This window comes from Plectropomus leopardus, chromosome 2 (assembly GCF_008729295.1).
Source record: "Plectropomus leopardus isolate mb chromosome 2, YSFRI_Pleo_2.0, whole genome shotgun sequence".
Taxonomy (NCBI): domain Eukaryota; kingdom Metazoa; phylum Chordata; class Actinopteri; order Perciformes; family Serranidae; genus Plectropomus; species Plectropomus leopardus.
Genome location: NC_056464.1, coordinates 18,176,218 through 18,203,016, shown reverse-complemented (window position 1 = coordinate 18,203,016; position 26,799 = coordinate 18,176,218). Strand labels below are relative to the sequence as shown.

General features: G+C 39.0%; 2 protein-coding genes across 2 annotated transcripts; both read right to left on the bottom strand.

The window, feature by feature from the left end:
• Nucleotides 1–781: 781 nt before the first annotated feature.
• On the bottom strand, nucleotides 782–14,283 carry top1a (DNA topoisomerase Ia). Its single transcript, XM_042503365.1, has 21 exons — nucleotides 14,146–14,283; nucleotides 13,643–13,667; nucleotides 11,353–11,449; nucleotides 11,149–11,251; nucleotides 10,400–10,452; nucleotides 9,367–9,459; nucleotides 9,182–9,254; nucleotides 8,865–8,956; nucleotides 8,603–8,718; nucleotides 8,375–8,496; nucleotides 8,164–8,286; nucleotides 7,386–7,573; nucleotides 7,146–7,290; nucleotides 6,869–7,012; nucleotides 6,499–6,684; nucleotides 6,346–6,414; nucleotides 5,726–5,840; nucleotides 5,385–5,512; nucleotides 4,012–4,106; nucleotides 3,773–3,922; nucleotides 782–2,170 (listed from the first exon to the last, which is right to left on the bottom strand). The coding sequence occupies exons 1-21, from the start codon at nucleotides 14,176–14,178 to the stop codon at nucleotides 2,068–2,070; spliced, it is 2,253 nt and encodes a 750-aa protein (XP_042359299.1). The 5' UTR covers nucleotides 14,179–14,283; the 3' UTR covers nucleotides 782–2,067.
• Nucleotides 14,284–17,231: 2,948 nt separating this feature from the next.
• Nucleotides 17,232–26,439, bottom strand: cyldb (cylindromatosis (turban tumor syndrome), b). The gene is made up of 14 exons (XM_042496703.1): nucleotides 26,333–26,439; nucleotides 25,482–25,977; nucleotides 23,358–23,487; nucleotides 22,663–22,910; nucleotides 22,404–22,572; nucleotides 21,372–21,504; nucleotides 21,079–21,183; nucleotides 20,708–20,787; nucleotides 20,524–20,590; nucleotides 19,459–19,591; nucleotides 19,260–19,368; nucleotides 19,055–19,173; nucleotides 18,376–18,580; nucleotides 17,232–18,104 (listed from the first exon to the last, which is right to left on the bottom strand). Exons 2-14 carry the CDS (start codon nucleotides 25,914–25,916, stop codon nucleotides 17,920–17,922), a joined length of 2,118 nt encoding a protein of 705 aa, XP_042352637.1. The 5' UTR covers nucleotides 25,917–25,977; nucleotides 26,333–26,439; the 3' UTR covers nucleotides 17,232–17,919.
• Between the last annotated feature and the right edge of the window lie 360 nt (nucleotides 26,440–26,799).

The window sequence follows — 26,799 nt, the reverse complement described above, 5'->3', positions numbered from 1 at the left end:
ATACGTATTTCGCCTAGGTGGTGTTGAGGGTTTTAATGGACAGTGGGACAAAGGAGTTTTTGAAGCGGTCGTGTCTGATTAGGGGGACTCTGCACTGTCTGCTTGAGAGGAGGAGCTGATATTTAGGTTGAAGAACATGGGTTGGATCTGAGATGATTTTTTGTGCCTGTCTGATTATCGTATGTTGAAAGATATCTTGAAGACTGGGATGTTGACTATCAGTTTAGATCATGTTGATGCAAGTTGCTGACTGTTGGAGTTATCGGCTGTGTGAAGTATATTGGAACTGGATGGCAGTTGACTTGTGGTGCTCAAAACGCCAAAAAAATACATTTGAAAAACTTAACACCAATGTCTCTTTCCAGAAATCATGACCAGTTAACTCAATATAATCCAAAGGCCTTGTTGTGATCAGATTTATGTATGAACTTTTTTCTTTCCACCAAACTACACCCACCAACCTCATCACTGCGCAGAAAAAAAGTGTGCATCTACTGTTACCTCATCTAGCATCACTTAACCAACAAACCAGCTCAGCTGAAGAAATCTCTCGCGGCCTCTTAAGCCTGTCGTCCAGGAGTAGATGCACCCTTCCAGATTAAATTCATTCTTGAAAACTGTTCATTTATACATTTTGTTAAAGTTTGCCTATAGTGTACCACAGGCTGGGAATCTTCAAAGAAAGTTTAATCTCAATTTATATTTCTTAAAATGTCCAACCGTACGCCTATGCTCAATTGAAATGTTAGAAGAAATTAAAAAGAAAAACAAAAACACAGTATTTTACTTGTAGGGTTTTATTCATTTTTCAACCTACAATGAGCATAAAACTCAAATGAAACATGATAAAAGGCTATGACAAAAAAAGTAAAACAGGAATAGGATGTTGACTTTACAGCTACTTACATCAAATTTCCTATCATAAAAGTGGAATAAAATGAACTGATAATTCACATTAAATGTTACATTATTTTATCCTCAATCTTCACACAATTAAAAAAACTGCCTAAATTGTAACAGATTGGTGATTTTTTGGCAAAGTTGATATCCCTCACATACCCCTATGGGAAGAAAAACACTCCTTTAAATGACTTTAAATACATTATCATAGCATTATCTTCAAGTAACAGATACGGGATTTGTTTTTTTTTTTGTCTTGGAACAATTGTTAAATTAAGTTAAAATCAAATGTAGACAGGGCTATGCAGAAAGATTCAGAGGATGCTTGCGACTTGAAGGATACAAATGATTGGTTCACATTTACACTGAAAAAGAAGTCCCTGATGGAGGCTGTAAAACAAAATATTCACATTCTGCTTGCTTAAGTAAATATTGACATGGTTGCAGTATTTTCCCCCTGTTGCCTGCCCAGACATCCTCTTTCATGCTAAACAATTCAACAGAGTCCAGTTTAAAATATTCACCCTAACAAACAATTTCCATGGCCAAGCCCCTCATACACACACATGCACACGCACACACACACACACACACACACACACACACAACTCAAAAGTTGAGCTCACATTTCCATTTCCTCGAAAGGCGCGTGGGTGTAGTTAAGGAATTCATTTGCTTTTACTTTGTCTATCAAAATATATAATTCATTAATAATACATGGGAGGGCTAAAATACAGAGCAAGTGAACAAAGAAAATAAAATGATACAAAGCATTTTGTTTTTGCTGAATACAGTAGCTATAGGACCACAGAGTTCAAAGTTCAGGCAATGTCAGGTTTTGCCCCCAGGAAGGGAGAGAGACAAAGGTAAAAAGGTCTTCCAATTACTGGGAATATGCCTTGGTGCTCAGTTGTGGGTATAGTTCAGCCTTGATGCCTGATCTGGGATCAGATGTTTAGACTACCCACAACACCCTCCTGCCACTTCCCTGTGGCCTCACCATCTCGTCTTACCTTGTCGCCGCTGTTTTTTCTGCTCAAACTTTTTGAAATTCCTGATCAGGTCTGGCCATCGAGCAAAATTCGGTTAAGCTAAAAAACAAGTATCCGATTAAAAAAAAAAAAAAAAGAGAATGAGTGTATCATAGTTAAAACCACAAACTGGGATTTAAAATTCAAAGTCTTCGTCTGCCATGTCGATGGCCCAGGCGAACTTCTCACGCTGGGTTTTGTTGTAGATCTTCTCCACGGGAATGCCCCACTTCTTACACCTAGGAGAAAAAGACAGACAGAAATTAGTACGGACATTATTTTTAGTTCATTATTTAAATTCAATGCTTTGTCCGACTGCAAGATCAGGGGAGGGGCCTTCAACCATGATGCTAAAGGCACACTATGCAAGCCTTTCCTAAAAACTATGTATACTCATACAAAAATAACCCCTCTTAATTATCACTAAATGTGTTAAATTAATCGCAAACTAATTTTTAAAAAATCAATTCATCGGTTTGAGTAATTTTTAAGGCGAGACACCGCAGGTAAAAACTTTTTTTTTTTTGGTTGAGATTTTGTGCTATTTTATTTCCAGGTCTTCCTATAGGCTAATGGAAAGAAATTGTCCAACATACACATTTAAGTGAAAAACAAAGAAGACCATTGCCTACTGATAGGTTTAGATTTCTATTCTGGAAATGTATGATATAGTTGCAAATCTGAAATCTTGTAATTTAAAAATGATTGACTTCCTGTAAGTAATAAATTGGGTACGTTTCATGGCTATATCTATTAGTTAAACGTTTTGACCTAACCTCACCTGTGATGTCTCACCTTCCTGCTTCTAAATTCTGGTTTCTTTATTCCTCCATGACAGAAAACTGAATATCTTTGAGTAACAGACAAAATGCCATGTTCAGGACGTTAACTTCTTCTCTGCAGGGTTTCTCCATCTTAAGGCAAGTTAGTCTAAAAACTTGAAGTTTTTTTTCATGACACTCAGAATGATATTTAAGACCAGTTTTACTATTACCACAATTAAAAACAACAAAATAAACCATGAGCAGACCTCAAATACTTAAAGCTTGGTTATACTTGGTTGCAAAACTGTGAGCTGATGCAGAACGGTGACGTTTGGATCTTCAACTACATGCAGTTTGTCCTCACAGCAAGCCAATTACTTTGTCTAGTTGGTAGAGACGAGGGTAGGACAGAACTGGGAAATACCTGGCCTTTGTTTGGTTTTCTTGGCAGTTTCGTTTTTCTCTCTGCATGTGGGATACACCAAACCTTGATATAATTTCCTTTTTTCCCCCAGTTTCACCCATGCTGTGATATTTCTGTTAAATAGCCAATTTTCCATAAAATTTGCACTTTCCCATGTAGTGCCAGGCACAGGGACAGTGTTTTTGGTTCCACCATCACAATCTGCATGACATTAATGCAAAAGATATTCTTAAAATTATTTTTTCAAAAATAGATGTTACCAGTTAATTTAAGATTTTACAATGCACCCTCTGAAAAAGGCAGTCCTTCAGACTTTAAGGATCTGTAGGAGCCCTTTCTTTGGAAAACACTGGTTGACATGTTTTACAGTTTTCTGATATGATAGACCAAATAACTAATAGATTAATAGATAAATTGACAATGTAAATAATTTTTAATTGCAGCCTTTTTTTATCTGCAGAGACTCTGCCGTCTGCCAGTATTTTAATCTTTCGCTGTGTTTGGCAAAAACGTCCAAACGAGAGTGAATCTGGGCTTGGCTTCAACTTTTGCTTGCAATACTGTTTTGCCAGAGTAACCAACAACTGGTGCATAGTGTACCTTTAAAGAAAACAAGATGCTTTCCAAAAATATTTTCGAGAATGTTATCTTACCAAGCCACGGAGATACGAGGGTCCAGATAGTTGAGCTTGGAAGTGCCGAGAGCAATCTGCTTGTTCTCCTCGCGATCAGTTGCCTGCACCTCCAGCTTCATCAGCTGCTCCTCTATCCTCTGAACCGCCTTCTTCTTGGACTCCACAGCCCTGCAGAGGAGACAAACAGCACATTAGGTCAGAAATGTGGTTGACCAGGCAGATAACTGGTAGTCTATGGCAAACTTTTAGATACTTACTTTTTGGATTTCTCATCTTTCCGTACTTTGGCATCAGCCTTGGCGCTCTTCAGTTCTCTCTTGGCATCAGATAGCTGGTCCCTTTTAGCATCAATCTTAAAAAAAAAAAAAAAAAGACAGTAATTAGTCTAAAAAAATTAGAAACTCAGATAATTGTACTTGTGTAACATTGACAGTTACGTGGTAATTCTTTATCATTGAACAGAACCTTGTGCACCATTTGCGAGAGCTTTTCAAAATGTTACTAACTATTTTGGTGAAATTAAAAAATTCTTAACTCACAAAGCAGGACATGACATGAAAAGGGTCAGGGCACTCAAAACATTCATTTTCAATTGCTCTTGCATTAATTTCAATACCCATCAAGCTCTTTCTAGATAAAAAGACCAAATGAATGTTTCCCAGATAGATTTCCATATATCATATTTGCTACTAGAAAAACATTTACCAATTCCACTTTGAGAACAGTCAGTCAATGATTGAGATTCCAGCATTTGGGTATTTGAAATTATCAATTGTATGTTACACTGAAATGCCATATTATCAAATGAAATGTGTAGGGCTAAACATAATACTTCAAAGCTTAAACCATTGCCATGGTAATCGACGTCCAGTATCAGTATCCAAGTGCATTACCACAAAATTCCCAAATAATTTCACCTTTGTAAAACATTACAAACATTTGCAGAAGACAAATGTTTTGTCTCTGAACATTGTGAGTTATATTGAAGCTAATTTATTTTTTTCTGTTTCAAATTGTCACCAAAAAAGCTATGATAAATGTGCATTTTAGGTGTGTTTTGAATCGATCAAACTTTGCAGCACTTCACAGAAACCTGACTGCTGACCGGCGTTTTGGAGGTTTAACTGCAGAGTGACAGACACACCACCGCACAAATATAAATGTTGGAACATCATAGGCGCTGCGTAGAAAACAACTATAAATCTTTGTTTACAGATAGGCTAGCAAAAAGTAAGTGTCTAGAACAGTTTCAAAATTTGCAAGGATGACACCCAAAAAGTCAAGTGACATATTTCAAATGAAACTGGCAAATCTGCAAAGAGCTTGGCAAATCACCTGAAATCTGTAAGTGACAGTAACAACTGAGGTGTCTGCACAGCTTTATTTTATTTTAGTTTTTATTACATATGGTACTGTGACGAGTCTGCAAAAAGTCCCATCTTATTTTCTCATCTCACACTCTAACTTACAGCCCCCCAGTCAAAAAACTTTGATTAGTCAGATATTTCTCATTGAATATTAAAAACCTGTATCCGGGACAGCCCTAGAAATATAAGATGTAAACAAAAATAACCCCCACCTCAGGTTTGGCAAAAAAAGTATCACTGCAGTTTTTTAAAAAAAAGTTAACCTTAGTCTGCAGGTTCTGCATGGACTTCTCAAATGTCTTTGGTGGAGCCCTCTGATGGTTACACAGGATGGCCACAGCCCTGTTGGCCCTGTTGTAGGACAAGATCTTGGCTGGAATGTTCTCTTCAGCTGGAGAGACAACGAGTATTATGAGTTTTGAGTATGCAGAATGATTCATGACAGCAGTCACACCCAAATTAGAAACTTATTATTAATTATGAAACAGTAACTCAGATGTATGATGCTGTTTGCACCTTCTATTTAACTCTACATGCGACTAAATCAAGCTGGATTGGAGTGAAAATGTAATTTTGGATCCTTTGACTGCAGAAGGAGACGTACCACTTGTGAGCTGCTTCAGCTGCTGCTGCAGGGTGATTGAGGCGTTGTAGGTACGGAAGACTTTGGCTGTCAGACCGTCCATCAGCTCCTGAAGGTGCTTGTTCAGAACAGAAGTCTGCGGGGGGGAAACAATCATTATACAAAACTGGTTTATAAAAGGCCAAAACAGGTTGTTCACAAGTATCAGACACTTAATTTAATGCTTTAAGACTGATCAAGATCATTTTTAGCCAAATATAAGACTGACTTTTCTAATTTGAGCACTGCAGGAGGCTATAAAGGCAAGTAGTACATTTGTGGTCGTGTGCAGTTAGATTTTATGTAGGAATATGGTTATTAGAGTAAGGTAGGTTAATCTACATTTTGCCAACAGGTTAAGTACAAGTATAAAGTAAAGTATTAGGTTTACTGGTAGGTTCATCAGAAATGTGGAGCTTGGCTCATTTTGATAAAAAGAAATTCAAAGATGGATAATGAAATTAGACAAAATGTTTGTGAATATTAGGAATGCACAAAAATTTAAATTTAAGACTGACTTTTTATGTCTAATATTTCTAAAAAAAATATTATAAACTAAATTAAGATATCTGTTTTTTTTTTTCCTTTCACATTTTACTTACATTCAGGCGATCAAACAGGTCATCATCAGGCTCCTTGTTCTCCATAAACAACTGAAGATTCTTAAATACCTAGAAGAGGCAGATCACACATAAATACAAAGGCAAAGTTTGAACAGTTAACCAAAAAAAACACCACCGTTCTACAGTTCTTACCCTTTTCTCCACAGGGACTTTATTGTAGTAGCGGATAGAGTCTTTACCCAGGAAGTCAAACTCCACCACGTACTCTTGACCATCGTTTTCTGGATAGAGTTTGATGTGCTCAACTCTCAGCGAGCAGCAGCCCACAGTGTCCGCAGTCTCTCCTTCCTCCTTCTCATTACCCGCTCTCAGAGCCAGCTAGAGCACATCAGGACAGCTGGATTAAAGCCGGCTTACAGAGACATTACCCTCACCGCAGCGAGTGTTTAAGCACCCGTTAAACCCCCACTTGCGAGTTACAGTTAAAAAGCAATTACACAACATTATACTCCCTAAAGCCATACACACTGCAGACAATGTCAACAGTAATCATGCGGCTCACCTTGTCGATGAAGTAGAGTGCCACAGCCCTCTGTCTAATCCTCATCTCCTTAGACTTCCAGTCTTCACGGTACTGGGTTCTGATGCGGTCCACACATTTCTTCAGTCTGCGAGCTGTTTCATACTTCTGCCAGTCCTTCTCTCCCTGCAGAGAGGATACACAGCATGGCCAAATTAATTAGATGGGGGGTCATATTTACCCTATGTGCAGACGGTCATGTGAACTCAGTGAAATTAGAAGGTTATTGTTGTGAATAGCTGAATTTTAGTTGACCCACCTTGATCCTGGAGCTGGGGTTCAGCATGATGTACTTAATAGATCCCTGAATGTTCTCCGTCCACGACACCAGCCAGGTCACCTTGTTGTCATGACGAACCTCTTTCCACTTAGTGCCTGGAGGAGGCGTTGGATGCTTGGAGTCCCTATGAGGAGCACATTAATAAAACATTTAATCATTACACGCACTTAACACATCAGCTCATCAGCATCAGGGAAAAAAAAACAACCCCTCGCTCACTTGCTGCAGTTGATGATGATGTCTTGAGGCCTGATGCGACGTTTGAGCATGCCCATCTTAGGATGGTCTCCACGACCGCGGAATAGACCTGGGGGCTCAATGCGGAAGTTAGCAATACGTTCCCTGTGGTTGTCCATGATGCAGAAGCCGTACTCCTGCAAGATGCGCTCATTCTCCTCCTTTATTTTCTACAAAAAATGAAGGAAAAAAAAACATCAGAACTCCATCTTGTTGGGGTTAATCATTTGAATTGTCACAATCCCTTTATCACATCAAATTCAATAACTTTAAAAAGGACTTTCCAGGCCCAAGTTTTTTAGAGTAGGGCTAAGACTATTTGCAGCTTTTTGTACATCGTTTGATCTGTTGTCAAATTCTGTGAAACTGACATCAAAATGCAGTGGATACATACATAATTCCTGTTTTTTGCCATTTTAGGGGTTTTCTTGTTCTTCTTCAGTTACAGACATTGTGATGTATTGTAAACAACTGTCTTGTAATGTCTCAAGTATCACAGAACCACTATATCACTAAAGTATCATATTGTGAGTTACTCTTTGATTCTCACCCCTAGTGTCAATTATGACTCAGTGACACCGTCTGATTTGTGTTTTCAGTAAAATTCTCTTTTGGGGTTAACTGATACATTGTCAGTCAGTCAGTCATTTTCCGTAACCGCTTGTCCTCGTAAGGGTCGCGGGGGGGCTGGAGCCACTGATACATTGTGTGGCTCTCAATATTGGTTTCATCCATAGTTTCGATACATATAGTAGTTTACCAGTTTCTCCTCCTTTGACATGGCCTTCCTGGCTTCAGACTGTGCCTTGAAGTATTCGCCCATCTCATTGAAGTTGCACTTGTTCAGGTCTGTGATCTTAGCTTTCTCCTCTGAAGTCATTTCCTGCATTAGCAAAACATAGTATACTCATTTCTACTTCAATCAGCCAGGACATTTATAATTTATTCACATAAGTGTGTTTTCATCCTACCTTCCTCCAATCTTTGAAGAAGTTCTTGCGGAAGATGTCCTTTGTGGTGTACTCGTGGTCCAGCATTTTGGCAAAGAACGTGGCCACCTCCTCTGCCTCTGGGCTCAGCTTCATGTGCTTACCTTTTCAAAAACAGTGCAGTGTTAACCATCGCGATACTCTCACATGGTCTAACAGTATAGCCATTGACTGATGTCGAAGTTTAGTATGTGGGAAATACAATCTTACCATCATAGTAAAATTTGACATTGCTAGGAAGAGACTCGTAAGGTGGTGCAAACACCGGCCCTTTGTGTTCCAGAAACTTCCATTTGGAGCCGTCTGTGTATCTCTCTTCTTCCCACCTGGTTAAACCAAAAAAATCCATGCAATAAGGAGTTTGAATATACCAGAGAAACAAAAAATTACTTGATTCAACAACATCACACAATACATCCACACAATGATCAGCATGTAGGTTTCTTACAGCTGGCTGACATGAAAAACTCACCATTTCCACTTCTCCTCTGGCTCTTTCTTTGCTTTCTTTTTTCCATCAGCAACTTCTCCTTTTTTGTTTTTTGTCTTTTTGGACTTTATGTCCTAAAAGGGAAGAGAAACTATGAATTATTTCACATACAGGTTGGCACAAAAAACAACAATTAAAAAAAATCACAGCATCAACACAAAAGACTGCGACTCAATCCTCCCCAATTCTTCAGGTGCTACCTCATTTTGAGTTGAGCTAAACATATTGGCAAAAATGGGTCTCTTTGTTTAAAAAAAAAAAATAAAAAATCTAAAAACCCAAGTTTGCATTCTGCTTACCTCTTCTTCTTGTTTCCTTTTCTTGGCCTTCTTGTCATTTTCAGTCTTAATTTTTTTGGGCTTGAATTCAGAGCTGAAAAAAACCCAACTTGTGTTACAAATTTGGTCACAGACAACTGCTCAAATACCCTAAGAAATGGACACATGGAAAACATGCAGGAAGTCTAACCACATTGGCCACTCACTCATTATCATCATCACGTTCTCTTTTCAGAGACCTCTCTTGTTTAGGAGAGTGGTAAAAATCCTCCTCAGGCTCAGACTTCAAATGTGGAGGGCTGCAGGAAAAAAACAAAACAAAACACAGAGGCGTTTTTTTATATGAAGCCGTTTCTGTTTTTGAATAGATCATCACAGTACTTAACTCAGAGCTTGTGTCCACACGGCATTTTTTCTTAACACTAGCATCTTTTTTCACTTGTTCCCAATAAGGAGAGCACATATGCCACCACCTAGAGAAGAAGTGCTGTACCCTGCATCTTTTTCCAGGGTGCTCCAGCACTTTTGTGCGCCTTTCCAATCGGCTCTATTTGAAAATCTATGAACTCACCCTGGACACTCCCTCTTTAAACTGTTGCCCCTTCAGGACATTGAAAGCACAAACAGGTTCAAGAACACTTTTTATGCCAGAACCATAACTGCACTAAACAATGCAAAATTTAAACACTGATACGGATTGTGCAATGCCTGCAGAATGTGAATGTGTGTGTGTGTGTGTGTAATGTGTTGTTTTTAATTATTCATTTCATCGTTTTTTTAAAGCTTGCATTTTAATTTCGTTGTATATGCGCAATGACAATCAAGACATATTCTTCTATTCTATTCTTACTTTTCAGAAGGACGTTGGTGAGGTCACCGCCGCTCCTTTAGCTACTGTATGATGTGTCAGTCAGAAACTATTATAACAAGGACAGAAAAGCCCATTTGTGGGAAGATATCGGCCAGACAATTTATGTTGCATGTGTCATGTGCTTTTGTTACCATACTTGTTGAAAACTTGTTAATTGCGTATTAAGCCGTCTGTTCATGCAGCGTTGTGTTTGCTACCTTGCTTCCGTTAGTGTCAAGATATAGTTGTCGCTGAAGCATGCCCACACGTACCACATCATTAAAAAAAAAAAGCACAGGGACGACTGCTGGGCACTCCCCAGCATCCTGCCACAGCTTTTGTGAAGAGAAACATTATGTGGACACACACCCTGAAATGTCCAGACATACCTGGCAAAGCCATTTTCTTTTTCCTTTTTGACTTTAACATCAGCAGACTTCACCTGAAAGTTTAACACAAAGTTGTTAGGGAAAAGAAACTTGTAAAAAGTGCAACATCAAATGATAATCAGCCCTGTCTGTATAATAGATGCTAAATGACAGTCTAATTGTTTCCATATATTGTAATTGAGGCCATTAATCATAAATGCTTGATTATAATTATGAATTATGTTTTCAGTATTTTTCCTAAATAAAACATGGTTGGTTTTGTAGAGGCAAGAGCAGCTCAAAAGGACTATATGATAGCAGTGAGTTAGAATGTCTTAAACACCCATTACCTTCAACATCCACCTCATTTGCAAACCAATTAAGTATACTTTTTTTCTTAGTTTAGCAAAAGGCAGTACCAAACCAAATTCTTAATTCAGCAAAAATGCAAGCAAATTTGTGCGGCTGCTTCAAGTCATCTCAAATTATGTGTGGCACTAAAAAAAAAAATGTGTTCACGATCATTTCCAACCACTGATTCAAAGGACAGACTCAATAAGTCTAACATATTTCAGTCAGAAGATGCAAACAAAAAATAATTAGCTTTATATTTAGTTTGTGGTTTAAATAGCTGCAGGCTGTGAACACGAGTGTATGATTTGACAGAGCTTAATGTCTCAGAATACTACATAGCAACGAACCCTAAAATCACACATTACATGCACAACCACATGTGCATTCTTCAATGAATTATGTGCATGGTAATTCACCTTCTTGTCCTTGTGCTTGTCCTTGTATTTGTCTGCGCTGCCATCTTTGTGCTTCATCTTTTCCTTGTCTCTGTGTTTTTTGTCAGAGGAGTCCTTGTGATCGCTGAGATTAAAAACAATATTACAATTTACGTTGTTTCACCTTCCACTATTCAATACAGAAAATACATGCATTTATGAAGAGCCCAGAAGCACACACCATACCTGTTGCCATGCTTTGACTTCTCACGTTCCTTGTCCTTTTTGTGGTCCTTATGTTTGTGTTCCTTTTCTTTATACTTGTCTTTATACTTGTGAGAGTCTACAAGAAGAAAACAATGTTACCTCCTTCAAACGTACAACACTAAAATACAACAATGGAATGAATAAAAGCTTTGATTGCTGTGTACAAGATCTGCCTAATGGCCATTCATAGTATAACAAGTACGATTGCATAAACAAGATGCGAACAAAGTGTACTCAGCCAGGTGCCACTTTGGTCAAGCTGAGAAAGACAATCAACAGAAAACCTGAGGAGCACTCAGTCGCTCCCACATAGTTTTTCTAAGTAAAAACACGACTTAACTGCTGCACACAACGTCTGAACATGCGCTATAAACTGAATGTCATGCAGAATGTAGACTGAACATCTATTACACATTAGCACAGCACCACCTACTGCCCACACGAGCCCCATTGTTTATGAGATAATATGAAACAACAGACAGGTTGAAACATGCCAGGGAACAAAGTAGGCTTTCACCCTTTCTTAAATTTGTCAACCACAGCAGACCAAAAAAAATCCTCTCAGTGTAGGAAAAATAGGCAATTATCAAAATGAGAGAGCTGACACTCAAACTTTGATATCAACAAACACCAAATTAAGTCTGTGTGCTTTAAATGGTTTAAGGCAATAGATGCAGTCACAAGCAGAGCTGACAGTCTAGTCTATTAACATGTCCTCGCATACATGTTCCAGATGAAAATGTTTGATCAATGAGTAATTTATTCTCAAAGACTCCCTAAACTCAAAACAGACTTGGAGCGTTGCCTTGATTTTTACATTTATCAATGTAAAACTACCTGCCTTTGCTCATCCATTATAAAAGATGACAGTTTATTTGATTAAACTGTGGTACGTTTTAATGAACGGGGCCTTCAGCACTCCATTAAATCACTGAAGACACACTTGAGGACATATTCCACAGACTGTTGGTCAAGACTGCACCCTTAAGTTCACAGCTAAAAGCTGAAACACACATATTCAGAATTTATGATTTATAGGATGGACTAGCGAACCAGTTGTGCTAAATCGTCCAATGTACGCAGAAAGTACAATTTGTCCTAAGTGGTTGAGAGCGTTATCTTCTTTGATCTAGCCAGTCACAGCATTTTTGGAAAAACCAGCCTTGTTTGTTAATCTTAATAAAGTTGGAGAGTCCTGTCTGAAGCGAATGAATACCACTCTCTGACAACTAGTAGCTGTCAGAGAAAGCCTTTTCTGTTCCACAGTCAAAGGTTGTCTCAGTGCTAATGAATGAAAACCAAATAAGTGAACTGATAAAGTTACCTAAATTATTTTTTTTAAAATACTGAAGAATAGAGAGGTCATATCAATAACCCATGCTTGGTTACTGGACAGATAATAAACAATTCAACTGAAAAAAAAGACATTGAATATTTTGTTCAATGTAGGCAAGCTTTTTAGATAGTTTAGATAGTTTTCTTGTGATAGACAGTACCTTGTATCCTTGATACAGGTTTCCAGAGCTCAGAGATACGTGCTAATAACATTTCAAACTCCCAAAACAAGCACACTTCATACTGCAAAGATGCTATAACACCCAGTATACTGTTTAAATTCGGATGTAATGATGAATTTAAGTTGTTCGAAGGGTATGTTGACTGTTGAAATTTGGATTTAACTTAAAATGGTCCACTTTCTCTTAGCATGTGGGAATATTCAGTCCATGTAGCCATAACATAAAACCAACTTTTGATACGAAAAAGCGCTCGTGGTCGCGTATTACAAATAAGCAGAGTCTTTGTCACTACGCGGGGTCTTGATGAGGCAGTATGCCTTCGCATTTCTCGTCCACACAGCCATCTGCACCTCACAGCCTGGGTTCAGCTTGCAGTAACGTACAGTCAGGCCGCTACACCGAAAAAGAAAATGGCGCAGAGACTAAGTCCTCAACCCCCAAACCCTCACTTTCAGGTGGGAAATATGATGTTAAAAGCCAACTAACAATACATTCTGATACGACAAACTGATAAAACACCTCTAGGTGTGTACCAATAATGACTCCGATCGGGAAAATAATATGCGGAAACGCTTTTATTAGACCTCCCTTTTGAACAATAGGCGCTTGTGAGTGAGACAGAGGACTTAGTCTCTGGACGCCATTTCTGTCCTCCACTAAGAACTACCGTAACGTTACATTTGATCAGTGAAGACGTCCGAATTTTGGGAAAGTCCTCATTTCAACTTGTTATCTTCGTGTCATAAACTTACCATTGAAACGAGAGCCACCGTCGATCTGAAAAATCAAAGCAGATGAATGTTAAATATCGTAGTGGCTAACTAGCCGGCTAACTAACTTTGAACTTGCTGGATGGCAAAGCGAGTTTGTAAGCTAACATTAGCCCGCTAGCCGGGCTAGCCTGCTATGCTGACTGTTAGTATGGCTTAGCGGCTGATAGCGAAGCCGCTACGGCTAACACCGGCTAACGCCAATTTAGATGTGGCGTTACCCCACTTTGTCTTTGAGTTCACACCCTGCTACACTGTCCCGATAGCAAACTACACAGTACCTCTTAGCGACATTACCAATAAAAACACGATCAAACGTGTAAGGACGCTGTTAACAACAAAATGAGTTATCTCAATGTTACAAACACATTCGGCTAACGCGCGCTAGCAGGTACTATTCACAGTTAGCTAAGTTATCTTGTCAAACCGAGCCATTACAGCGGCGGTAGGAACTTATACCCATTGACAATCAGGGATGACATTACCTGGTCCTCACTGTGGGAATGGTCCCCACTCATTTCCTATGCGATGTTTGATTGAAATGTCAAGAATGAGTAACGTGTGGGGTTAGCACACACCGGCGCTGAGATGCAGGCAGAATGAAGAAAAGAGACTCAGTTGTGTAAGAGACTATAAGTCCCAATTGTACATTAATGCGCATGCGCGTAAATTTAAATGGTAGAGAGCCGTGTAGCTCCTCCTCTTGACAAAACGTGTTGCTGTGCTCCGGGACCACGATGGTCACACACTGTCCCGAGTGAAGGGGGACACATGTGTCAGGAGCACGAACTAACCCCAGGCTCAGGAGCGCAGTACTTGTTTATATGTTTGTTGTTTGTATTCACTTGATCTGATAAGTGCCTCAGAGCTAAAGGAAGGAGCAGCCCTTTGCAGGCTGCATAGTATTAGTAGTAATAATAATAACAGTCATCCTTATCGCCGTGTCATAGGAGCAAGCAAGCAAGCAAAACTTTATTCATATAGCGCATTTTATTCTAGGCGGAAGCACATTGTGCTGAACAAAGAAGCTGCAGGCACCAAACAATGCCAGCAACCGATCATAAAAGTGAATCAAATGCATTAAAACTAAGAACATAACCTCGTAAAATAGTAGTTAAGATCAAGAATAAACCAATAAAACATACAAAGACATCTAAGTCAGAACTGATGCGTAAAACTTTGAAAAGTAATAAGGCTAAAAGTAGACCATAAAAATACAATAATACATATGAATTAAGATAAATAAAAGAACTCAAACCGAATAAGATAAATAGGCCAATAAAAGATGATAACACACCAGTAAAACCAACAAAATTAGATAAAATAATAGATACACCAGTTAAAGTAAAAGCACACCGAAGTGAAAACCAATAAAAGAAATGAAATGAAATAAATTAATAGTTTAAACAGTCAAATAAGAGGTCTGTTCTTCCACATATATGCTCATACTCATGTCATTTAGTAAATATGCTTATCGAGTTTTACGTCATTTAATGATTTCAAGCATGCGGTTGGTCAGAGTAGGGGGCACATAACACACAGGAGCTTGTCCTGCCCTCCACAACCTTGACAGTCAACAGGCCTAGCACATAACAGCTCAAAGCCAAAGAGACTCAGACTGCAGTTGATGAGTGAATTGAAATGTTGGGTGTTTAGGAGGCTACTTTGAAATCATAGTTGTGCAACCTACCAATTACTTCAGACTGGACGAAGTTACCCACAGCTTAGCCGCCCTATGGTGAAATCTAAGTTAACTAAGGCTACCTAGGAAAAGTAGGTCAAACTACTTTGTAAAAATGATTAAATTGAAAATGTACATTTACTAAATATAATGCAAAAACAATCACTTCAGCAAAAATGCCACTCAATTGAGTTTATCAGAACCAGAATCAGATTTATTACCATGTAAGTTTTCAGGGGCACCTCAGGGCACCTCAGGCCCTCACCTGCAAAATGTCACTCAAATTAACACCTAGTGACCAGGATGTGTATCAAAATGACCATAAAGAGGTGCAAAGAGAAACAAAATAACTATAAAACAGACTACACAAACACAAAGAGCCACAAAACTGCCTTAAAAAAGACATAAAATGACCACAGAGATACAGAAACAACATCAAAGACAAACAAAATTATCAAAAAGGACACAACATGAATTTAAAGAGACACAAAATAACCACAAAGACACACAGAACCACCAAAAAAAAAAAAAAAAAAAAAAAAAAACTTAGACTACCGGCCTAAGACTAAAACTAAGATTGCTCAAGATGCATTTAAAAAGAGGCAACACCATCACAAAGTCTTTGTTTTGCTCCCCTTCAAATCAGTGCCCTGGGGCCCATTAACTCATTATCTGCTCATAATTATCAGACTGATGCAGCGTCTAAGCATTTCTTTTACAGCATCCAAGCCAAATTAATTGAAAAAAATATAGGGTTATGAGACACATTATGCTGTCACTTCCACCATAATAAAAAGGTAGTTGTTCTTTTAAAGGTTGTGCTTCCATTGTTGTGCTATAATATAATTTCATTATTATCATCATAATCAGTGTCATAAAATTGCCTTGAAATGAAAATAATTTTGTGTCACAATAGTTTCTGGGACAAAATATCGTACAAAAAAGAAAAAAAATTTGTTAGATAAATGTATTTCCCTCAGAGGTTATGAAAATAATGCACATGCTGGTGTATGGGCCTGCATACATTAAGAAAAAAGTATTTCTGTTAGAGTGAATGATGTTTATGATAAAGTCATTTTTATCCACAAGAGGGCGTTTCAGTCCATTCTATTACCTAGCAGTCCTTACCTGCACTACTGTACTCTGTCCTGAGTGTTTTTCAAGATTTAGCATAAAAGAGGTTTTAGATATAGTTGATCAAACAGAAATGCATTATTTCACTCTGCCAACATGTTACATGCAATTGATGTGCAGTATTTTGAATGTGCAATTTGTACTTTGTGCAATTTATTGGTGTGATTTGGTAAAGCTAGTGCCATTACGTTCATATGTGGTTTGTATTATTGTGACTGTGAAGGCACTTATGGGCACGGCATCCGAGTCCAAGACAAATTTCCATACAGGGACAATTAAGTAGATCTTATTGTAACACAAAATAGGTCTATTGTCTGTTCAAGAGTGTCAGCTTAAAACTTAAGGGGACAGAGCGCTCACATTCAGGGCCCCGAGGCTTTGGAACAATCTGCCATACGAAATCAGGCCGGCTGGGACAGTGATCTCTTTTAAGTCCTGTAGAGAGCCTTTTCTAATTTTTTCTCAAGTTCTTCTTTCCTTTAAACTGCCTATTTCCTCAATTTCAAGCATAATTGTTTTTTTCTTAATCCGTTTTCTTTAAAAACCTGCTTGTTTTATGGCTTGGGTTTGATTTTGCTGTCTTGTAAAGCAATTTATAACTCTGTTTTTGAAACATCATTATTATTATTATTATTTTTATTATAAAGAACATGATAATTTGCAGTAGTTTATCTTATTTAAGAGTTTCTGTGTGTTTGCCAGAGTTTTAGTAGAATAACAATCTTTGTTAGGGTTAGTTCACTGATATCCAACCACAATTTTTACGTTTTTTATTGATAAATTAAAATATATTACAGATCCAGCAATATGTCCTAGTGAATACTGAACACTGTGCAACTGTTTATAGTAAATGCAATACAACCATACATGTACTTTCCAACATTCAGTTTTTTCAAGGGAAAGCTCATCAAAAAGAAAAGCATGTAGTTTAAATGACCTGGGAGGCTTCAGTAACTGTTTCCTAGGTTTCATTTCACAATCTAGAGTTACAATTATGCAACACCACACAAACATGGTATCAAGTGCTTGCAGACTTTAACTTCTCAAATAACAGGTATAAAAAAACATCTAGAATAAAGTCATTTAAAAATCATAGTATAAATAATGACTGGGACAACAGCAAGATGTTCAGGAGATAAAGAAAGCAATGGTGAGGAGTTCAGAGTGTAATAGGTTTGCTCGCTGTATCTCTCCTCACATATCTACATTAACTCTGACTTCCATCATTCATAGTTAAATGTTAGAAAAATACATTTGTTTTTTTTTGTGAACAATACATTTTTTTCCCTGTGATGTTAAAACATCCGTTTCAGTTCCTGCTATATGACTGTAATAACCAACACAAAATCTTGCTGATTAAGCAAAGATGCAAGGTTATTAAGGCACTGTTGTGGGAACGTTGCGTCCTCGTCATCGCATGCGTTCACAAGTCCTCATGGTTTGGCTATGAAAGTGGCGTGGCTGGCTTTTGGTAGAAAAACATGTAGGAGTCACACAGCAACCTACGCAGTAGTTCAGGAGCCTGGGAGGAGTTCAAGCAGGCCAGCTCCTCCTCTGGCTGCGACAGGAAGTCACCCAGCTCCGGACAAGCCCGGATCTCTGGAATGTTGTAGCCATGTTGATCGTCACCTGTCATACAAAAACCCAAAAGAATAGCCTTAAGATAAGACATCAGCTTGAGAAGAGATAAAGACCAGTCACAGACGTCAGAGTGTGGTGCTATCCAATACTGTCAAGGCTGCCTTATCAGAAATAAGGCAGTCATGGGTAACAGCTCGATAGAAAAACAAAAACAAGCCAAAGTTTGCACGAACATCAGAATAAAATTCCTTATTTGGTGATTATATAATGCCACAAATCAACTTAATTCAAGCAGATTAAACAAGCTAAATTTTCTTACCGCATCTGTCTGCCATGCTGTCGAAGAAGAGCCAGGAGTGGGGATCAGGGCCGTATTTGACAAAGGACACATAGTGGCTGGTGTGAATGCAGAGCACAGCAAACAGCTGCATCATGTGCCTGGGTGCAGGACTATCAGAGGCTACACCTGCTGGTACTGCTAGAGCTTTGGGGGAGTGACCCTGCCGTGAAGGGTGAGTGTGTACCTTAAGAACAGAAAATATTAAGTTACATACGTGTATAAGTTTGGTCATTGGGATACATGACATCTAAAGGCCAAGACACACCAAACAGATATCAAAGACCAAGCAGCAACAAAGCCCAACTGTTGCATTGCCTCACATCACGTGTCTTTGAAAACACTGCAAAACTAGGGTGACAGATATTTACAAATGGTTATATATCCTTTATTTAACCAGGTAAAAGAGTCATTGAGATTTAAAATCTCTTTTCCAAAAGTGACCTGACCAAAAGGGCAGCTAAAAACAAGGCGACAACAATAAATATAGACAGACAAATACAACTATCACACAATACAAACAGCGAGCACAATCTCCAGTTAAAATGCAAAAAGTGCAATCATCAAATTTCAGTTATTAGTTATAATTTTGGTTGGACGTTGAACGAGGACCAACCCTCAGCTTGGTGTGTCAGGGCTCTAAAATGACCTTCTGGCTTACCTGTGTTTTGCATATAGTGCAGTACTGTTTTATTCTCCCTGGCTGCAGTTTGCGATCTGGTAGACACTGAAGACACTCATACTCTGCCAAGTGCCCACAGATGAAGCATTCCCTTGGAGCTGTTAGGAAAATCAAGTGACCCATAAGCATCTCTAAATTCTTTATATTCTGATTTTATTTAGTGCAGATTATGTCTGTTCCTCACAGTTGTATAGGAGATCTGTGACGTCCAGTTCAGTGGAGGGAATGATGTGAGAAAACATCTTATACTTGTTTCCAAACCTTGGCATCTGAACTATTAGACAGGATGGCATCTGAGAGACAAATAGGAAAGTCGACATTAAGGTTACACGTACTCAAGAAGACTTGATGACCTTTTGCTTTTAAGAGGAGCACATGCTCACCTCTTCAAACTTGAGGTCACCTGACAGGCAGGATGTGTCCAGTAGCTGTTGGACGGTGGGCATCTTTCCCATCTGTTCTTTTTCTAGAAAAATCTGAAAGGTGTAGGCACCCTGACATGTTTCTTCTCTCGATCTAAAAAGAAACAGAATAACACTAACTTAAAGGAATGCTTCACTCGTAAATGACCATTTGTGTTTCAGTTACTCAGTGAGTGTTACATTGAATTTTTTGAAGAACACTTTTTCTCACATGCCTCCACTGTGAATGAAGAATCCAAAAAATGACTGAACTGACCTGCACTTGTATAGCACTTTTCTAGTAATTTTTGTCCACTCAGAGTGCTTTCACACTATGAGTCACATTGATCCATTCACACACACACATTCATGCACTGATGTCCAAGGCTACCATACAGGGTGCCAACTGCTACTCAGTTTTTTTTAATTCACACACACTCAAACACCAGTGAACAGCCATAATTTGCTATTTGGAGTTCAGTATTTTGCCCAAGGACACTTTGACATGTTGACTGGAGGAGATGGGGATCGATCTGCCAACCTTCCAATTAAAAGACAACCCACTCTACCTCTGAGCCACAGCCACCTTGTTTGCTCAGTACTTCCCTAACACGTGCATTTTAGCTGAAACATTACAGTTTAAAAAACGTGACTACAAACCAACTCATACGGGCCGAGTAGCGAACCTGGGCTCGCACGTGTGTTTAAACTCTGCACAGGGAGCATTATTCATAAGCTCATGTGTTTTATATTGTGACAGTTTAGTGAAAATGCATGTGTGAGGAAGTACTGAGCGACTGGATAAACAAGACTCTGATTATACTGCACAAGTTGTGTGAGAGTTTTTGAAGAGATGTTTTGATATAGTTTTGCTGTTGGTAAACATGTTTCCCATTTGCTTCAGTTCATGAAGAATGTTTGCGTTTTTGGATTGTCTGTTCACCATGGAGGCATGTCAGAAAAACAAAGTTTTCTTTACAAGTTCAAGGTAACATGCAGTGCAATGAATAGCATGGGATGTTTAATACTGGGTGGCTAAGATCTTACCTGAGTTTAAGCAGTGGCTCCATGCAGAGCACTTTCTGAAAGAGGACAGTAATGAACTCCTCCGGGTCTGCAGTGATGCAAAGAAATTAAAAACATATGGGACTGTACCATAAGGCTGTGGTATGTCATGATGCAATGACTTAAAATCTATCAAGAAAATGCATTGCAATATATGGGTGTGTACCTTTTTCCTCTGTTCGGAAAGTGTCGCAGCCAAGATGTTTACGGAAATTCATCACACTCTCAGCAGGCACAAATCCTTGTCTGCAACAAATACATTACTTATCAGTAAGCAAACACAAGAACGCACATACTGGAAATAGCTGTAAAACAACAAAGAGCAAACACAAAGACACTCCTTGTTATGTAAGAAAGTTTGAAGCATTTGCACTTTTTAGCTAGTTAGCTAGGTAGTAAAGAAACAATATCTGCATCCTCAGGACAGAGAGTCCTTGTTTACCATTCGAGACCACTGAAATGTCATAATGTTCTTGTTTTTCAAGCTAAAAGATAATGCAAGGCGTCATATAAAAAAGCCTTGAAGACTGTTTATACCTGCGTAAACGGTTGACTATTTTTCTGAGAGTGCAGGCTATGGGTTGCTCTGAGTCAGCAGGCTTCTGGCAGATATTATCCAGGGTCATAGATGAGCTGAACAAACTGAAGAGAGAAAAACATCATTTTATCAACTCAGCACTTATCTGACTACAGTTCATCATTCTCATTTAGTTGCACATGATCCTCTCTAAACAAACTAACGTTGGGAGATTAAAGTAAATCTCAGCTGTGTTTTTAACACTGTGCTGCTTGAGTATCAAATGTCCTGAGGGGTGGTGAACTGGTTTTACCTGAAGAGAGTGGCATCAAGGTAACAGGAGTTAAAATGACCCTGAATCCCCTTCATTTTGCCCACTAATAAAGACAGGACCTCTGATTCAGGAATAGGTGGTGCATCCTCGTCTGGGTCCTCAAATAGAGGAACTGAAAACAGTAAGCAAATATACAGAAACAGATGTTCCTATTAAATGGCATTTCAACAGTGACCTCATTACTCTTTAGATATGAGAAACATGATTTTCTGCAGCAGCTTCTTACTGGTTAAAACTTGGTCCAGCTGGACAATCACACAGGCTTTTAAGAATAATGATTAATCTGCTTTAACAAAGCAGGAAGTTCACAAGACTATCAAACATGTTGCACTGATAGTAACACTGTCACAAACCGTGCATGGTTTCACTAATGCCGCCCGAGGCAGAACGGTGTGAAAATGAAGTCAAGCTATTTTTGTAACAGATTTTTCACTTGTGTACAATCCTACTGTTATAATTGTTTTCCATGTCCCCATTATCCATATCTATCTACATATATATCTACAATCAATCTATAAATGTTTTTTCAATAAGTTTTGACTTTTGGGCTTTACAACACTCCAGAGTTATTGGTTAGATGTCAAAGTTTGTATCACATGAGTCGGAAACAGTCCTACACTGCCGACACTGGAATCGAATTCAGTATAACACTAAACTTTAAACGTGTAAAAATAGACATTTAATCGAAATCATGATTTAAAATTCAAATGTCAATGTAATGAATGCAACTTTAGGTAAATCCCTAAACTTCATATAGTACTGGCATCCTGATCAAAAGGTCAGCTTGTAAAACATCCTCTATAGCACTTAAAGTTTATGTCGAGTGCCACTATATCCATCACAGTTTAGAGTGGACAATAATGAATAATATTAAGCGAAAACCTAATTCTATTTTGTGCACATAACATTTCACATTTACTAAAAATGTGAGTTAATTTTTTTACTTTGAACAACACTTAAACCAATAATATCAACTGTGTGCAAGTTTGAGTTGCTTGTGAAATGTCTGACCTGGAGGTGTGTCGATGGGTTTGTGGGTCTCCCTTCCTGTAGAGGAGCAGACAAACCTGCTGTCAGGGCTGCACTTTGTGATGGGAACAAACAAAGCCCTGTTTCCTTTGCAGGTGAAATACCTCTGGCCTCCGTACTTTCCATCAGAACAGCCGTTCACCTCATAGTCCTGAAACAATGACAACCAAATCAGGCATGAGGGAGATACTGTACCTGAAGCTTACAGAAGATGCAACTGCACAAAATCCTCCTCACTCACCAGTTCAATGCCAGCCCACTCCTCAGTCTTGCCTTCGAGGAACCCCAACCACTGGATGACTCCGTACACTGTGATCCCCGAGTTGGACACCACCTCCACCATGGACCCCACCTCCAAAGGCACATGAGATGTGTTTGAACTTTGGCTCTGAATGACACTCTGTTCTGTAAGGCTCTCCCTCACTGGTCGTGCATGAGATCCTATATTTGGCATGGAGTTGATGCGCGTCACTGCCTTTCTGTGCAGACCTGCGGAGACAGATGGAGGGTGTGTGGAGGTGTGGCGGCAGATGGTTAGAAAGTCATAAGACAATTTTTTCAAGCTTGTCACATGCTGCCTCATCAGATTGACCTCCGGCTAACACAGCACAGGTTTAGATATGAGGTATGTAGACAGCTCAGAGTTCACAATGTGCCAAAACGCAAGACCATGTGATGAATCGGCTGTTTTGCATTCCAGAGCAACAGGACTGGTTTTTCTGGTTGTGTACTGGGACCGCTGTCTCTGCTCCCCATCTGGGATCACCAGGGTTTTCTAAAGATTTTTAATGGCAGGGTTTCATTGACTGATTTAAATGAGGGGGATGAACGTTGGGATTCCGTTTCTTTTATTCTTTTTTTTTTAATGGATTGCATCGTATTTTATTTTTAAGAAATATCCCATGGAAGGTTGTGACTTATGGCCACTTTACTTACTGCCACACTGGCCATCTTTCCAGTGGAGTCCGAGGGGAACGGAGTAGGATGGGACCACCTGGACGATGTCTGCAGCACTGAACAGGGGCAGAGGAGCAGGTTTCTTGGATGACAAATTGTGATCACTGTCCTACAGGGAAGAGAAAAAAAACAGCATACCTGCATGCTCAGATGTACAGATATATGTTCTCAGACATGTGTACATTTTGCACTAATAACAATGAAAGTGGCATATCTCTCTGGCAGTTTTGACATATCACTTTTCCCCCAAAGACAAACAAGTTATGCAAATTGTTTGGTCAACCTGGTCATAATACATGTGAAGTTATGAAGTATGAAATTATTAGCTTCAGGGAAACCAGATATTTATCACTCTGAGCAAAAACCGTGCTGAACAGTAGACAAAAGTGGTTCTTGAGCTCATAATCATCAGGGAACTTTTTTTGGGGCTATACGGCACCCATCTTTTAAAAGGTACTAGACAGCACCTTTGACAAATAGTCAGTCCCACCAGGAATTTGTGGGCTGTTTTGGGAATGTTCCAGCCTGAAATGCCTGATTTCACGACAGCTTTTCTAAGCGTGTTGCAATTTTTACGGGCATTTCTTTAAATGGAATTTTGGGGGCAAGTGAAAATTGCAAAAGAGGTTGCAATGCTGCCTCAAATTACATTTATTCAGCAAAAAGTGTAAAAGAATTCGAATTGTTTTGTATTCAGTCACTATCGTAATGCTATGCAGTAAGGATAGGAGAAAAAAATAGAGACAGTACAGTATTGCAATATTTTGCATGTCAATATTGTATCAAAACATGGAGGCCAAGTATAGATTTTTTCTAATATAAATTGTTTAGTATTGCAAATACAAATTAAACCTTTGGCAGCCTACCATAGTATTAATATAAATCTCATTATCAGTCTGTGAGATAATTTTGCTGCAAAAATAATTATTTAAGTGCTATAAACTGACTAAAACGTTTATCTTTTAGTTTTTTTGTGGCTTTTTTGCTTTATTAAATAGGACAGATAGACAGATAGATGAACAAGGTATGGGGGAGAGAGGGAACATCATGCAGCAAAGGACCACGGGTTGGACTCGAACCCAGGCCACTGATAGGGACTCAGCCTACAACTACACTTTATCTCGTTAGATGTTAACTTAGATATTAACGTTTTGTTCAGGGACATAATTTGTAGTTGAGAAAAGGTAAAAAAAAAAGCCATGTATGTTATTACAATGTTCATATTGAAAACCATTTAAATAGCAATAATGCTGCAATAACATTGTAACGTGGGGCCTTTTGGTGATTCACACCCCTAATAGCACATACACAGAGATGCCATGTAACACCATATAGTTTTTAAATTTTGGAGCCTGGGGCCCCTTGAATGAGGCCAAATAATACCACAGATAAGTCAGTGTGCTTCTAAATTACACTTTTAATTAAATTATAAATGCTTATTGATCATGTCTTACAAATGTTTACTTTAAACATTTAGAATGCAAAAAAGTTGAGAGCCTCAGCCTTGATGCATTATCTTCTGGAGATAAACTGTTTTAATGTTGTAATGTTATCAAAAATATCAATTTATTGATACGTATCGGTTCGGAAAATTTCTATCAGTAGGCCTACCCATTATACGGAGTATCAGTACAACAGTACCAGCTGTTTTCTCACTCTCGCTTATTGTTAGTTTACATCAGTCGTTCTGCTGTTCTGTGCTACGAAAGAAGAAAGGTCAATTCACCTTTGTAATGTTAGAGCCTTGTTATATTTATCTTTTAGCAAACATTTTAACTTCACAGTGGTCTTGAAAATGCCATTGAATATTCTTCAAGCTACTGAAGTTAGAAATTCCAGTATCATGGCATTACATATAGAGTTTTTATTGTTTTCACCAGTGAACAAAGCTGAAGAACCATTAGGAACCTTTAAAGTCCCTGGATGGTCTTTTAGAGGCTTCTCCTCGGCTTAGTTTACTGGGAAAGTGTTTGTGTGGTAGTGGTGCTAAACAGCACCTCAAAGAACCACTAAGGAACCAACATCTCTGCTGCTTTGTTCTTTATACTTGACCCCCAATTTTTGATGCTGCAACTACTGAACCAGACAAACAGAGCCACCCACCACATATTCCAACTCAAAGCCGAGCATGTGCAGGTCGTCTTTGCTCTCCTTCCTCCCAATCTGCATCAGGTTCTTGACCAGCGCTGGCAAGTGTCCCTTCTTGTGCTTCACCACCACCAGGTCCCCCTGAGACAGCTCGCAGATAGCAGAGAACAGCTGCGGGTTACAAAGCAGCTCCAGGCGCTTGCTCGCAAGAGAGATGAAGAGCAGGAGCTGGGCCTGGTGGCGGGTCAGAGGGTAGGTGTCCTCCCTCCGCACGATGCCTCCGCTCTTCGGGCTCCCCGCGCTGCTGCCGCCGCAGTACAGCAGCCCCATCAGCTCCCCGCGCTGCACCTCCGCCTCCACGCGGCCGATACATCCTCTGCAGAAGCCTTTCCTCGACTTTCCGCGGATCACGATGAAAAACTTATCCTTCACTACTGTTTTTGGATCCATATTTCCATCAGTACTGACTGACAGTTTCAAGGCAGGGATTTTGCTTTTAGAAGCAGATAACCTGGAAACAAAGCAGCAACAGCTACGAGTTAAAGCTTCTTAACTACAAAAGTTACGAGCATTTAATTACGCACTCATTTCGAATAAAAACATATTTTCCCTTTTACCAGCACTCACCTTAATTTCCTTTTAAACAGTACTCACTTTGCCATCGACAATACAGAGAGGTTATATAGCTAGAATTAACTGGTATTTCAAGAATGTATGAGAATATTGAATAAAATAGTTATCACAATGCCCACACGTCCATACAAGAGCTAGCCTTGGAACAAACTCATTCACCTCTTTAATAAAGCAACCCTGCTCTGTAACAGTACTCCAAATCACAAATACTTATTAGAAAATATTGTACTTACACTTTTTATTTGTCAAGGACAATTACTACGCGACCGGTTACACCACTGCTGCAACATGAATGAATTTGCCCACAAAAGCAGCGGATGACTCCAGCGCTGAGAAAGCCTCTTCCTCCTGAATGTATCTGAGTAGGTGAGTTAACCTGCAGGAGTTTAAATACTGACCTGGATGTGACCGACAACGCCCACTTGGCAACTCCCAAAAATCTCCGCCCTAAAAGCAACAATGCGTGACTGTGGGTCTGATAAGAGAAGGGATTATAATGTTGCCTATTTGTTTAAACTAAATGAAGCTGCTAATTTTACATGCAACAAAAACCCATTATTATGAGGAGGGTGATGCACAGATACCAGTAAACTCAGTCAAACTGGGAACGGCTGTGCAAAGAGGATAACATAAGGGAAAAATGTGTTGCCTGATTGTTATGGCTAAACAATGTATACACAGATGTAGATTTATTACCACT

What these genes read in the sequence shown, in the direction of transcription:
- top1a (XM_042503365.1), bottom strand. Translation starts at nt 14,178, where the DNA reads ATGAGTGGGGACCATTCCCACAGTGAGGACCAG. An exon ending in GAACGTGATGATGATAATGA is followed by an intron (nt 9,255 to 9,366) that starts GTGAGTGGCCAA and finishes GGTTTTTTTCAG; the next exon opens with CTCTGAATTCAAGCCCAAAA. An exon ending in CCAGAGGAGAAGTGGAAATG is followed by an intron (nt 8,719 to 8,864) that starts GTGAGTTTTTCA and finishes TGGTTTAACCAG; the next exon opens with GTGGGAAGAAGAGAGATACA.
- cyldb (XM_042496703.1), bottom strand. Translation starts at nt 25,916, where the DNA reads ATGGATCCAAAAACAGTAGTGAAGGATAAGTTTTTCATCGTGATCCGC. An exon ending in CTTGATGCCACTCTCTTCAG is followed by an intron (nt 21,184 to 21,371) that starts GTAAAACCAGTT and finishes TTCTCTCTTCAG; the next exon opens with TTTGTTCAGCTCATCTATGA. An exon ending in CACAGATCTCCTATACAACT is followed by an intron (nt 19,174 to 19,259) that starts GTGAGGAACAGA and finishes TTTTCCTAACAG; the next exon opens with CTCCAAGGGAATGCTTCATC.